Here is a 13,812-nt window from a genome sequence, read left to right as displayed (position 1 = left end):
CTTTTAGACCTTCCTCTACCTCGTTTGGTACATGTTAATGTCTCTGCTTGGACATTACAACAACTTCTTCTTTGCCGCTCATCTTTTGGACATCGCCATGGGCGTCAAAACCCTGCGCACCATTCTGTCCTCTGTTACTCACAACGGCAAGCAGGTCAAGCACATTTCCATAATAATGATGCATCATCAGGCTTCCTGCAAGGGCCGGTTTCCCTTTAAGAATTCTAATGTGACCTCGTACCGTTGACCTGTGCATCTGTTCCCCACAGCTGGTGATGACAGTGGGATTGCTGGCTGTAGTGGTGTACCTGTACACTGTGGTGGCCTTCAACTTCTTCCGCAAGTTCTACAATAAGAGTGAAGATGAGGACGAACCAGACATGAAGTGTGATGATATGATGACTGTGAGTGGGCACAGATGTAAAGTGGATAATGATGAGCTGATTATTCTGATGTGTTTTCCGAGCTGAACTCTGTCCTCACTCCCTCGTGCAGTGTTACCTGTTCCACATGTATGTCGGCGTGCGTGCTGGTGGTGGCATTGGAGATGAAATCGAGGACCCAGCTGGAGACGAATACGAGCTTTACCGAGTGGTCTTTGACATTACCTTCTTCTTCTTTGTCATCGTCATCCTGCTGGCTATCATTCAGGGTACGAACAGTCTGTGATATTATTTACAAGTGGTAACTGGTGCTTTGTGTCGCTCTGCATCAAACCGTCACTCTGCACTTTGTAGGTTTTATTTGTAATGCTAATTCTACATTAATATGTGTATTTGTGCATAGTTACAACAATATAAGTAAATCAGGTGAAATTATCTATTAAATTGACACTGAAAGACTGAAACATCTTAAGTCTCAAACTATTTCGTTGTTGTGAATCACTCTGAACTCCTGTCTCGTAAGAAATAATACTGTGTCTGTCAGGTTTGATCATTGATGCCTTTGGAGAGCTGAGAGACCAGCAGGAGCAGGTCAGAGAGGACATGGAGGTAAGAAAATGAGTTTCAGAGATTTAAGTGGTCACTTCACAAAACACCATCAATTCTCCTTCAGTCTCATTAGACATGTTTAATGTAAACTGTCCTCTCCCTCCAGACAAAGTGTTTCATCTGTGGAATAGGAAGTGACTACTTTGATACGACGCCGCACGGCTTCGAGACGCACACCTTAGAAGAGCATAACTTAGCCAACTACATGTGAGTTACTGTTAGAATGAAATAAAAAAGTGTGACTAACAATATGTGCAATACAGGTGTTTAGTATTTAAAGGGTATTTCAGCAGCATGACTCTGGCTACTGAGTCTATTTTGGAAAATGTCTTTTCTTACATTGGTTGTCATCAAACATCACATTCTCTTTTTCTCTTTCAGGTTCTTCCTGATGTATCTCATCAATAAAGATGAAACAGAACACACAGGACAGGTCAGTAAATGTTTAAAAAATCGAATTTCTTCATGTAATTAACTAAACCCTGAGCCTGGTTCTGCTCGAGGTTTCTTCCTCTAAAGGGAGTTTTTCCTCTTCACTGTCTCCTGGTACAGTTATATTTGTAAGGTCTCAAACCGACTGTAAAGTGCCTTGAGATGACTTCTGTTGAGATTTGGTGCTTTACAAATGAAAACTGAATTGAATTATCCTTCACTAATCCGTCTTTCTTGTGTTGTGGGATGTTTTACCCTTCTGTCTTTCAGGAGTCGTATGTCTGGAAGATGTATCAGGAGCGATGCTGGGACTTTTTCCCTGCTGGTGACTGCTTCAGGAAGCAGTATGAGGATCAGCTCGGATAATGTCCTGCATGGTTACTGTGCGTCTGAAGTAGAAAAAGAGGAGAGGAGGGAAATTCAGAGAGAGTAAAGACTGGAAATTGAACACATCTGTATCTTAGTTTTGCCTTTTGTCTGCCCATTTCTCTCCTCTGTTGAAGCTATGCACACTTTGACTGCAGTTACTACCTGCAGCAAAACGTTATTGGGTTTATTTTGAGAAAAGCATAATAATAATAATAATAATAATAATAATAATATCAGAGAGGCATAAAAAGCCAGGGGCCTTTTTATTCCACCATGAATTCACTACATGGCCTTCTTGTGTAAACTATACATAGATTGCCTTGCATATCATCCGGGTCTATATACAATGGGCTCTTCCTGTCGCTACTGCTGTAAACGTTATAGTGCCTATAGCAATGTCACTGCTTTAGCAGTTTAGAGTTTTAGCTTTAACACTTTTGTTTGAGATTAGAGTGGATATGTTTAATTTATATTGTGAGTAAGGTTGGGATTTTTTTTTCTATGTGGCTGCTGCCACCTGATATTTTATTTCTGATTTCTGGTGTTTCAGTGAGAGAGCATCGTGAAAGAAAAAAATTTAGCAGCGTCTTCAAGGGAGCAGTGAACATTTTAGGCACTCTCTCACTCTTTTCCTTCTTCTCTCAAGACTTAGAAATGCATCGTTAAACAAGTGATGATGTGTGGAAACTCTCGTTGGACTGACTTGCCAAGATAATAAACAGAGTATCATCACCATGTGATACTCCGACATAAATCAGCTCTATAGACAAACCCAGTTTGCACTCTGAAGTCTTACAATGCATCCCTGGATGTATGTGGTCCTCTATCTCTGCTGGTATTCCTGTGCCATATAAGATATTGACGATGTATATACACATACAGTATAGGAGGATGCCAGGGTTATTTATTTATTGTTTATATGCAGATCAGATCTCCTGAAGACGACCGTTTTAGCCCGTCTGTATTTCTGGCCAAGAGTTTGTTTTATGACAATTTATGCACAAGTAAGTTTCGTCAGTGCATTAAAATAGATGATGAATGTACTTAATGTATACATTTTGGCCAAAGTGTCATTTGTATAACTGAGTAATGGCGAGGCTGCTTAGAGGCCTTTTGATGAAAAGACATATTTTACATAATTCATAGATACATATATTTATTTTTCTTTAAGGCTTTGAAGAATTTAAAGGATCCATGCTACTTTGCTGGACACAAACATGTCGTGTCCTGTTTGTGTCACAGAGTCGTGATGAGAACTGGTCTCACACTGAATTAAATGCCCAGTTTGGAGTAGGACGAGAACCTTAGCTTTTGTTTTTGCTAGTTAGGTTTTTATGATAGATATTTTTAGGAATCCAGCATATCAGTTATTTTTGTCAATCAAGAAAGTCATGTGTGATGTGATCTCAGACTGTTCTGTCTTATTATACCTCTTTAAGAACACATACACTCAAAAACTGTCAAATCTCCTATTTAATGTTGCGACTCAGAGAAAAAGCAGTAGTCTATTTTGTTTGCTAACAACTCTGACTAATGGTGTGGAGCTGATTGGAGATCACTACTCTCTGCCTGACTGAGTGTCCTCTGACTCAACTCTGTGTTTCAATACATAATAAACAGATTATTATAAAGAGAAATGAAACGTGTGTACTTGCTGTTTGTGGCTCTGGGTCTGTCACAACACATCAACAATGTCTTTTTTACTGTATTTCCAGACATGATTGTCGTTTCTGACTCTAGAGTTACAAAGGTCTTGAACAGTACTGCAGAGTGACATTTTCTGCAGCCTAGTGGCCTTTAAATTCGCTGCTTGTCTGGTTTGGTGGCTGATTCAAACCAGAGTAATCTGGTTCATAAGTAAGAAGCTGGGTGTGTTACTGGTAAGCACACACATATTCTCACCAGAGCTAAATAAGTTCTGAGTTCCTTCGTTATTTATTCTTAAAACTATGTTTATGATCATTTAACAATATCTTAGGTTGATCTATTTCCTCCTTAGTTAGCTTTTACTTCTGTCTGGGTTTATTAAATTAAACATTATCTCTCAGCTGGAGGAACTTACAATAATCTATCACAACATTCATTGTTGTGCTTTAGATTTTTCAGGAGGCACTTTTGCATCACAGTGACAGCTTTTGTTCCCTAAAAGATTGTGTATCTATGTGTATTTATGTGTTTGTATGACCAGCTTCAGTGTTTAGTTTATAAAGCATTTGCAAGGATGGAAAAACCTCTCACGTCACCATGAACCATGTAAATATGGAATTATGAATGATAGGGTGCAGATAAGGGTTGCTCATGTTTCTGTTTACCTTTGCAGACAGGTTTGTCTGCATATTATTGGAATAAGTTTCAACACAGTGGAAAAAACACAGTTGTTGAATAGAGGTGATGTCAAATTATATTTACAAGAACAAGTAAATCTGACTGGACGAGTGAAAACCACCGCCTGCCCTTCCCTCCAATAGGATTTGAGAAGGTCAGAGGTCAACAGCAGTCAAGCGGTAGCAATCTCAATGGGCCGAAACGGTCACATGCACATCAACCAATAGGTAATGACTCCTAACATTACTGAATCTACTCTTTACTACATTTAGAGTCATACATGTAGTTAAATGACAGCTGATGAACTCTCCACATTTACTAACATTATATGAAAACGTTACTATCAGCTCCACCTTAATTAATTACAGCAGTAAATAGTGTTTTTAACCATGACTCTTTAATTAAATAGTGTTTTTAACCATGACTCTTCAATTAAATAGTGTTTTTAACCATGACTCTTTAATTAAATAGTGATTTTAACCATGACTCTTTAATTAAATAGTGATTTTAACCATGACTCTTTAATTAAATAGTGATTTTAACCATGACTCTTTAATTAAATAGTGTTTTTAACCATGACTCTTTAATTAAATAGTGATTTTAACCATGACTCTTTAATTAAATAGTGATTTTAACTAACTTGCTGGTGAAACTTACCTGGAGTAATTTTGTACATCCACTGCAGGATTCATACTAACATCATCTCTCTCTGTGTAGCAGGGACTTGAACATCATGTGACTCCAAAGTCATAACGGTGACGTAGTCTAGGTGTGTTCACCTGTGCGGCCGCGCCCCCTGTCCCATGTATAAAACGAGGTTTCCATCAGATCTCAGTTGATCCAAATCACCGTAGTTTCCTTCTGATCTTCAGTCTCATCCACCGCAGCCATGTTCGTGGCTCCTCCCGGGTACCAGCCGGTTTATAACCCTGTGAGTATCAGCTGAGTCCTGCAGGAGATGATTCTCAGAAACGCAGTGTGCAGTCAGTGTAGTTAGCTGAAATGATCTTAAACTTAGCTGTTTAACAGCGATATGAATGACACATTTAAGTACGTGGCCTTCAGATATATTTAACTTTATATGTTCTATGTCTTCAAGAAAAAAACTACGACGGCTTTTACTTTGGAATCCGGAAGTGTCACTCTCTGTGGTTGGTTGGTAGCTTGACAGTGGTGTCAACATGTAGTCTGCATTTCATATTGCATATAACAGCAACATCACAGTAATATACCAGGGAGAGAGCATGTTCATATTGATAACTTAATGTAAAAAATATGATCTAAATATATTATTAGTCCCTTTTTGTTTCAGGTTGAAGAAGTGTCAATATAATTCTTGACAAACAAAAGAAAAACATTAGTAGTAATAAATATTAGCAGCTGAAGTGACTCATAAGATTGTATCACAAATATTTGTTCTGCATGAAAATGACCCTTGTGAATAGTTCAAATGTGCGGTTTTTTATCTGAGAACAAATCCCAAATAAGAAAAGACTGATGAATTTCAGAATTGTTTTGAAAACAAATGGGTTTAAGAAGAATTAATTGTTTCTGACACGATGTTTGTTTGTGACTTTGTTTAAGCTCAGATCAGATTTCACCACCAATTTTTCCAGAAAACCAGGATATTCTAAACAGTCTCTTTTTCTCTACTCTCGTCAATTTTATAGACGATTCCCTATCTGACGCCCATTGGTGGAGGTTTGAGGGAAGGGATGTCCATCTACGTCCATGGGACTGTTCCTGAGAACACAACCAGGTGTGTTGAGAGACAGGTTTGACACACACCTTTAGGTGAAAGTGCTAAAAGCTACAGGGTGTGTTCAGTTCTTGCTTTCTTGGACGTTTCCAAGTAGGGTAACAGTGTTTAGGTGTTCAGGTGTTCATGTTCTGGAGGCAGACACCCTCTCTACATAGGCAGTAGTTAGAGTTTTTTCAGAATCCAGTTATTGGTCCTACCAACCTGGGGTTTTTTCTGCTTATTGTTATTTTTGTTGCTTGTTGTTTTTTCCTCTCTCCTCTTTCCACTCACCCCAACCGGTCGAGGCAGATGGCCGCCCTTGAGCCTTAAACACTGTAACATACAAACAACCTCAGGCTTTACCAGACGTGATAACATTTTTCCACAGGTTCTATATGAACTTGCTTTGTGGAGAGTCTGAGTCCAGTGACGTCGCCTTCCACTTCAACCCTCGGTTTGATGGCTGGGACAAGGTGGTCTTCAACTCGTGCCAGAATGGTTTCTGGGAGGCAGAAGAAAAGATTCATCACATGCCATTTCACAGAGGGCGTGTCTTTGAAATGGTGATCACAGCCACCTCACATGGCTACAAGGTCAGCTGTAAATAATTTGTTTAGGGGTTAACATTTTCTGTGAGCTCTATCTCTATGTAAAGATTCAACAGATTGAATATTTTATATAATGGAGCTGAAGCTGAACTGATTACATTGTAAGTATTAGCAATTATAACTTATAATATTTCATATTTTTACAACCATACTGTTATAAACTGCTATTTCATGTTTATCTGAGAATAATTCTTATTAATATTCTGACATGATTGATATTATTCTGTTGCAGGTCAAAGTGAATGGGAAGGAGTTCCACCACTTCAAACACCGTGTCCCTATGGAGAGAGTGCGTGCATTGTACATTGCAGGAGATGTTCTCATTGAAACAGTTAATGTTATCGGGGTGAGTACATTGTTATCTGATGGTGGTCAGAGGCTATTGATTTGATGCAGGTGAATATATTTTAGTATAGATAGATTAGATAAATAGATGTCTGTTTATTTTAGGGTGGAATGGGAGGTGGCATGTATGGAGGAATGGGCATGGGAGGAATGGCAGTAAGTATAACGGACTTATTATAAGTGTGTTTTATATATAACACGATAATATATAACACTGTACAGTATTTAACTTGTTCACCTCTTATGAACAGGGGGGATACCCAGGAGGTGGCATGCAGGTATATGTTAGTTTGTTGTCTAACACACTAAAAAATACTGTGAAATATTAAAGATAACTTCACTAACACACACTTTTAAATGATGTTCAGTTTGGATACCCAGCTGGCATGGGTGGTGGAATGGGAGTAAGTATAAAGAATTAATTATCTGCTCTGCAACTCGTAAAATGACTAAAAACATTTAATGTGCAGTTTAATTTAACATGTCCATGACTTGTAAACAGGGCGGATACCCAGACAGTAGCATAGGGGTATGTAAGGCTTCTTGCTTATAATATATACAGAAAATATGGTGAAATGTTAATTTCACTAACGCATCTTCTAACGATATCCAGGGAGGATACCCAGGTGGCATGGCAGTTGGAATGGGAGTAAGTATACATCTTTGCTCATTTTTTTTTTTCCATCAACATGAAACAATGCAGCACTGTTAACTGTCGTGTTCACAACATTTCTGCAGGGAGGACTTCCTGGAGCTATCATGGGGGTGAGTAAATACTTTGCTTTCTAATCTTCCTCAGAAATGTGCCTATCCAAGTCTAGCTGCTCAGGTAAACAGGTACATTACAGAACAAAATTACATTAAATCTGAATTTTAAAATGTGCACTTCTTTGCAGGGAGGAGATCCAGGCGGCATGGGCGGTATAGGGGTATGAAACACAGCAGACTCTAATCTCCTTTTGTATTATTTACACGTTTCATTGTCTATGTGTATAGACTATCTGTGGTATTTAGTGTTTATTTATAGCAATCACTGTGCAGCAGTGTTGTAAAAATGACTTCTTTTGCCTGTCAGGGAGATTATCCAGGAGCAAACCTGCCGGTGAGAATACTGCTACTGTAAAGTTTGCATGTCCAACATTTGCTTGAGCATTTTTACTGAATGCTCACTGTATATCTGTTGTTCTGATCATAGATCATGTGTGGGCAGCCGGACTTCCACCCTGTAAGTAACATTTGTTCCACACTACTGTGGTCTATTTTGTAATGTGCTGGGTGTCAGTGAGTTGACTTATCTGTGATATTGTGGGAGCTGTGTTTTCTCCTCTGCCACTGTTTAACTTCCTGCTCTAGAAGGAGCTTTAACCTGATGTAGATGACTCCTCCCAGGAATTTGACATTAAGTGGAGTTAACCAAGTGTTCACTGCCCTCTTGTGGCCATACTGAAGACAAGTGTAAAGAAAGTCATTTTGGTTTTTACAGTGTTGCATGGGCCTGATTTACTACAGTGTAAAATATCACATTTCAAAATTAAAAAACAGCACAGAGTGTTTTAAGGGTGGAGTTTGAGGGCTGCGTCTCTCAAATTTCAAAAAACAACCTGCACACAGATTTGAATTCTGGTGTTCGATCAGATTCATGCCTTGTACTTTGTTAAATGTCTCATTTTGTCTGTTGCTGTTTGTTTTCAGTCTGTGCCATACTCCATCATGCTCCCACAAGGGATGTTCCACAGGAGGACTGTTATCATCAGAGGCATGGTGCTGTTTGGAGGAAACAGGTGTGTACTGTCTTCATGTGTCTCTAAAATCTACTGTGTGGAGTTGTTGACGGACACTTATTCTCCGTCTGGGTCTGCGTGTTGCAGAATGTGCATCAACTTTGTGGTGAGCAGATCCCGGGACATCGCCTTCCACTTGAATCACAGAGTGAGGGAGGGGGTGTTGATGAGAAACAGCATGATTGGAGGCTGCTGGGGCCAAGAGGAACTGGAGCTGAGTACGAACCCCTTCGTAGAGGGGCAGTACTTTGAAGTAAGACTTTTCTTTCATACATTCTTTAAACCTAATAAATAAATCCAATGAATTTATATGTGGTTTTAAGGTGTGTGTCCACAGTGTTGTGACTTTTTCGCTGTTTTAATCCCTTTTGTTGTTTCTCAGATCTCAATTCGCTGCGGGCGCCATAAGTTTAAGGTGTTCGTGAATGGACTTCATCTGTTTGACTACCACCACCGCTTTCATTCCTTCAATGAGATTGACATGCTGGAGATCGAGGGCGACGTGCAGCTCTCCTACGTCCACTTCTGAGACCACACACTATGCACTGATCTATGAATTCTGTATGTCTATTGTCTGTTTGATTAGGTTGTGGATATTTCAGATGATAGGTCACTCTGAGCATAGAATAAAAAAACCTAAACAAAAAGCTCCCTCGTGATCTGCAGTATTGTTCGAACCTGAATAATAAACATTACACATTTGAAATGAATGAGATCAATATTGATCTAGCTAGAAAAATACATAGTGTGAATTATATCATGTGCTTTGTGTGAGTCACCTTTGAGGGGGGGTTTGGTATTCATGGTGAAAAGTAAAAGTTCTTGCCTATAAAAATACTACAAGTACTATTTCAGTCTCCTAACTCAAGCTTGTTACTTTTTGCAGCTGTAATTTCTCATAAGAAACTAAAAACACCTAATAATGTTTAGATGTACTATAATAATAATTAATAGATGTACTATAATAATAATGTTTAGATGTACTATAATAATAATTAGATGTACTATAATAATAATGTTTAGATGTACTATAATAATAATTAGATGTACTATAATAATAATGTTTAGATGTACTATTGTGGATCACCCATCTGTAAGTGTGCTTCACCTAGATGTTAGAATCAGCTCCACCTTTACCAGCTGCTCTCACAGAGCATTATCTTAATCAAATACCAAAAAGTACATTACTGAGCTTTAGACTTTTCAGGAAACACCCGTCTGTCACTGCAGCAGCTTTTGTTCCCTCAAAGATTGTGTCTGTGTGCATTCATATCACAGGTTTGTTTATTTTGTGATGCCTTTGAAAGACTGGAATAACCTCGGGCCTCCGTGAAGTATGTAAAGTATATATGGGATTATGATCGATGGCCAGATTGGCAGATAAGGGTTACTTGTCTTTCTGTTTGCCTTTAGTAGATGGGCTTGACTGAATATTTTATGAATCATGCACACACCCTCCTACAATTATTAGTACTTTTAAACACTGTATGTGCAGAATAGAAATGATATTGAATGTGGCACTGTACCCTTTCTCTTTCACCATATAACATTATTAGTGTATAATAAAAAGAATTTTTTTCTAAGTTACTTTAAACACAGCTCTAAACTATAATAATGCTGTAGGATCAGTGGGGAAAGGTAACTAAGTACATTTACTCACTTGAATCCAAAATGGGCAACTTAAACTTGAATTCAGTGGGAAATGTATTTTTTACTTCTACAACTTTACATTTACTGTAAAATGTGAACTGAAACCTCTGCAAACTTCCTCTACAGCGATGTGGCAGTGATGCTCTTTGCTTGAATGGCTGTGGCAGGTTTCACTCTACTGTGAGTCCTTTGTTATAATGAGGCGCACCTCTGCTGGGTTAAAGGTTAATGTGCAGATAAAGTAAACACGGTGATGCAAGCCTGGGTCTGGTACCTGGTGGTGCCCCTCCCTCATCACTCGTATAAAACCATGTGTCCAGCAGAGATCTGTTCCCGACAAAACCCCCCTGTTTGCATCTGCTCGTCCACCTCGTCAGCTGCTGCCATGTTTGTTGCTCCTCCTGGATATCAGCCCATCTACAGCCCCGTAAGTATCTGGTGATTTTATTTTAAAGGTTATATTTGTATTTTTGTGTTTGACTTGCTGATTAATTTATCCCACTAATACAAACAGATTAGGTTTAACTGCCAGTGGAGTCATGACAAAATTTGTAATTATGATCCAACGTCAATAATCTGAGCTGAAGTCTGTATCGTGATAAGTTGATGAGAAGGGTTTTAAATTCTCACTTATGCTAAATCAATGTTTCCTATTTGACGTTACTGGTATTTGAAGACATGGTTGTGGTTGAGTACATGTTGTCCATTGTGCAGAGACTGCCCTATCTGGGGCCTATTTATGGAGGCTTGAGGGAAGGGGTGTCCATCTACCTCCAGGGGACTATTCCAGAGAATATCAACAGGTGAGGTAGAAAACACACATCTGACTATGTCCAATGTGGCACATGACATCTCTCAGCAATACTGTTTGGCACCAAACTAATGACACAGCTTGTGCAGACTCACTCTGGGTGGAGCAGATTGTTTTTTACTGTGTTGGACATGAACACACAGAGCTCCACTTTCATCATTCATCCCTGAACAGAACTCAACTTATTGCATCAACCACTACAGGACTGAAACATTATCTGTAGTTCACCTGCTGTCACTCATGGCAGGTTCTTCATCAACTTGCTTTGCGGAGAGTCTGAATCCAGCGACATCGCCCTCCACTTCAACCCTCGATTTGACGGCCGAGACAAGGTCGTCTTCAACACTTGCCAAAATGGTTCGTGGGAGTCGGAGGAAAAGATTCATAGTATGCCTTTCTGCAAGGGCCAAGCTTTTGAAATGATCATCTTAGTCTCTTCACATGGCTACAAGGTGAGATGTAAAGGATATTTAGTAATACTTTTACCTAAATTCAGCATTTATTAGTCTAATTAAAGAAGTGCTACAGACAAACCAACACAAACCTTTTAAAGAGATGTATTGTTATGTACCTGTGTTGACCGAGGCAGCTCTTCCCTCCCTCTATACATATCTGACATGTTTCTGTTGCAGATTAAAGTAAATGGGAACGACTTCCACCACTTCAAACATCGTATTCCTTTTGAGAGAGTGTGTGCAATGCAGATTGCGGGAGATGTTTCCATCCAGACAATTAATGTCATAGGGGTGAGACCTCCTGGCTTCTGAAGCCTTCATCTTAATGCTTTGAAGTACACAAGATATTTGAATAATAACTCTTAGAACTGCTGTGTTACTCCATCATTTGCGGGTTATTACAAGATATTAACCTTCTGTGCTTTCAGAAATAGTAGCACTAGCAGACGAAGTAGAGCATCTGCAAATAGGTGTCATCGTTTTCCTGTGAATAAACAACATAACCTTCTGTTTTAGGGTGGAATGGGAGGCGGCATGGGTGGAGGAATGGGAGTAAGTATACTTTATTATGGGCCCTTTGTCATAACAAGTATTAAAATGAAACCAAACCCAGCACTAAACCATAGCTCACATGTTCACTGCTTTTAACAGGGAGGATATCCAGGAGGTGGCATGGGAGTGAGTAAAATATCAAATCAGATTAAAATGATTTCACTGTGTCTGTTATAACAATGTTCACAGCAGCTCAGAGAACCAAACTGTAGGTTTAAAATATGTGCTTTGTTGCAGGGTGGATATCCAGGAGGCATGGGTGGTGGTATGGGGGTATGAAACACTATTATAATAACAGAAATTAGTTTTATATTGTTAGACATTTTATAGTTTGATGCTAAACTAAGTCAAACTAATTTGCCATGTGTGTATTTATTTAGTGGACTTACAAATTACTTTTTGTTCTGTCAGGGAGGATACCCAGGATCAAACCTGCCGGTGAGAAAAGTACATTATAAAGCTCACATTCCCTCTATTTTTTATTATGTCTTTGTGCATTTAACTGTTGTGTGTGTTAATCTGATTATAGGTTATGGGTGGCCAGCCAATCTACAACCCTGTAAGTAAAATGGGTGACGGAAAAAGATGACAGTGACTTTTGACTTGCAGACACCTTTAATAAGTTGTTAACTTATTAAAGGTGTCTGTCCTGTTTGCCATCTTTGTGTAATTATTTTCTCTCTGGTGTTTGTTTTTAGCCTGTGCCTTTCTCCAACATGATCCCAGGAGGGATGTTCCCTAAAAGGACCATCATCATCAGAGGCATGGTGCCCTACGGAGGAGACAGGTGCGTATGAGTCTGTGCATGCACATGTTCCTACAATATACGTGGACTCTAACACACATATTCTCCGTCTGGGTCTGTTTGTTGCAGAATGAGCATCAACTTTGTGGTGAGCAGATCCCGGGACATCGCCTTCCACTTGAACCCCAGAGTGAGGGAGGGGGTTGTGGTGAGAAACAGCATGATTGGAGGCTGCTGGGGCCAAGAGGAAAGAGAGATCAGCATGAACCCCTTCATGGAGGGACAGTACTTTGACGTGGGTGTTCAGTGTTATTAGCTCACTCCTATTTCTTTGTGCTTCAGGTGCATGATGTTGACCCACTGTGGGTCAGCTGTGACTGATCTTTTCCACTCTTCTTTCTCAGATGTCTATTCGTTGTGGGAACGGGAGGTTTAAGGTGTTTGTAAATGGGCAGCACTTGTTTGACTTCGTCCACCGCTTTCAGTCGTGCAATGAGATCGACATGCTGGAGATCGATGGCAACGTGCAGATCTCCTACATCCACTTCTGAGATGACACACCTATGCACTTATCTATGAAATCTGCATGCTGGCTAACTATAGCATGAGTTTTACTGGTGTTAAAGAGGATAAGGCTAACCACTGTGATGTACATCTCAATTCTTTGAGTCTCTTGCTGTTTGATTATAACTCTAAGAGTAAGAGGATGCTGTATTCTTCATAACCAAATAAATATAAACACGTCATGAACACATTTGATATGAATGAGATAAATATTAAGCAGATGAAATGTTAAGAAAGGAGCTCATTCAAAAATGAACACATTTATTTCTTATACAAAATACTGTAGGTACTGTATAAAAATTGTTTACAAATCATGACCATGACGATACAAAGGTAATTATAGTACAATCCATTCCCAGTTAAACACACAAGTAGAATCAAAACACGTCTACTGTAATGCAAAATACTGGCTCTCTGAAGGCACTTAATAACATCGTAAAAT

At 39.2% G+C, this 13,812-nt stretch overlaps 3 protein-coding genes across 16 annotated transcripts in view; all 3 read left to right on the top strand.

Moving 5' to 3' along the window:
* The window catches only part of ryr1b (ryanodine receptor 1b (skeletal)), a 58,627-nt gene extending 55,204 nt beyond the window's left edge, over nucleotides 1-3,423 (top strand). For 11 of the 13 annotated variants that reach the window (XM_026364464.1, XM_026364484.1, XM_026364516.1 and 8 more), the window contains 7 exons: nucleotides 8-154; nucleotides 270-404; nucleotides 496-652; nucleotides 928-992; nucleotides 1,099-1,199; nucleotides 1,374-1,425; nucleotides 1,695-1,790. In XM_026364464.1, coding sequence (XP_026220249.1) covers nucleotides 8-154; nucleotides 270-404; nucleotides 496-652; nucleotides 928-992; nucleotides 1,099-1,199; nucleotides 1,374-1,425; nucleotides 1,695-1,790 — 753 coding nt within the window. Of the gene's footprint in view, nucleotides 1-7; nucleotides 155-269; nucleotides 405-495; nucleotides 653-927; nucleotides 993-1,098; nucleotides 1,200-1,373; nucleotides 1,426-1,694 lie in introns of all 13 variants that reach the window. The other 2 variants (XM_026364515.1, XM_026364475.1) reach the window with 1 other exon arrangement.
* Nucleotides 3,424-4,851: 1,428 nt separating this feature from the next.
* LOC113149861 (galectin-6-like) lies at nucleotides 4,852-9,299 on the top strand. 2 transcript variants are annotated; one of them, XM_026342206.1, is made up of 16 exons: nucleotides 4,853-5,049; nucleotides 5,789-5,877; nucleotides 6,248-6,452; nucleotides 6,700-6,813; nucleotides 6,918-6,968; nucleotides 7,064-7,090; nucleotides 7,181-7,216; nucleotides 7,315-7,341; nucleotides 7,426-7,461; nucleotides 7,551-7,577; nucleotides 7,709-7,741; nucleotides 7,888-7,914; nucleotides 8,008-8,037; nucleotides 8,505-8,593; nucleotides 8,681-8,846; nucleotides 8,976-9,299. In XM_026342206.1, exons 1-16 carry the CDS (start codon nucleotides 5,008-5,010, stop codon nucleotides 9,120-9,122), a joined length of 1,146 nt encoding a protein of 381 aa, XP_026197991.1. In that variant the 5' UTR covers nucleotides 4,853-5,007; the 3' UTR covers nucleotides 9,123-9,299. The 2 variants fall into 2 exon arrangements, with proteins under 2 accessions (XP_026198000.1, XP_026197991.1); XM_026342215.1 differs by lacking the exon at nucleotides 7,315-7,341 and having other exon boundaries at nucleotides 4,852-5,049; nucleotides 8,976-9,122.
* A 1,294-nt stretch (nucleotides 9,300-10,593) lies between these two features.
* Nucleotides 10,594-13,543, top strand: LOC113168249 (galectin-6-like). Its single transcript, XM_026369258.1, is given in 11 exon segments — nucleotides 10,594-10,670; nucleotides 10,958-11,046; nucleotides 11,302-11,506; nucleotides 11,687-11,800; nucleotides 12,026-12,187; nucleotides 12,299-12,334; nucleotides 12,473-12,499; nucleotides 12,591-12,620; nucleotides 12,760-12,848; nucleotides 12,936-13,101; nucleotides 13,211-13,543. Coding segments are annotated over 11 exon segments (1,107 nt in total). The 5' UTR covers nucleotides 10,594-10,628; the 3' UTR covers nucleotides 13,358-13,543.
* The last annotated feature ends 269 nt before the right edge of the window (nucleotides 13,544-13,812 follow it).

This window comes from Anabas testudineus, chromosome 13 (genome assembly GCF_900324465.2).
Source record: "Anabas testudineus chromosome 13, fAnaTes1.2, whole genome shotgun sequence".
Lineage (NCBI taxonomy): Eukaryota > Metazoa > Chordata > Actinopteri > Anabantiformes > Anabantidae > Anabas > Anabas testudineus.
The sequence above is the reverse complement of the archived record's forward strand: the minus strand, read 5'-3'. Positions and strand labels throughout refer to the sequence as shown.

Excerpts from the sequence above, each read along its gene's own strand:
- LOC113149861 (XM_026342206.1), top strand. The coding sequence starts at position 5,008 with ATGTTCGTGGCTCCTCCCGGGTACCAGCCGGTTTATAACCCT. Across the intron at positions 6,453-6,699 it reads CCACCTCACATGGCTACAAG|GTCAAAGTGAATGGGAAGGA; the intron begins GTCAGCTGTAAA and ends ATTCTGTTGCAG. Across the intron at positions 8,038-8,504 it reads GGCAGCCGGACTTCCACCCT|TCTGTGCCATACTCCATCAT; the intron begins GTAAGTAACATT and ends GTTTGTTTTCAG.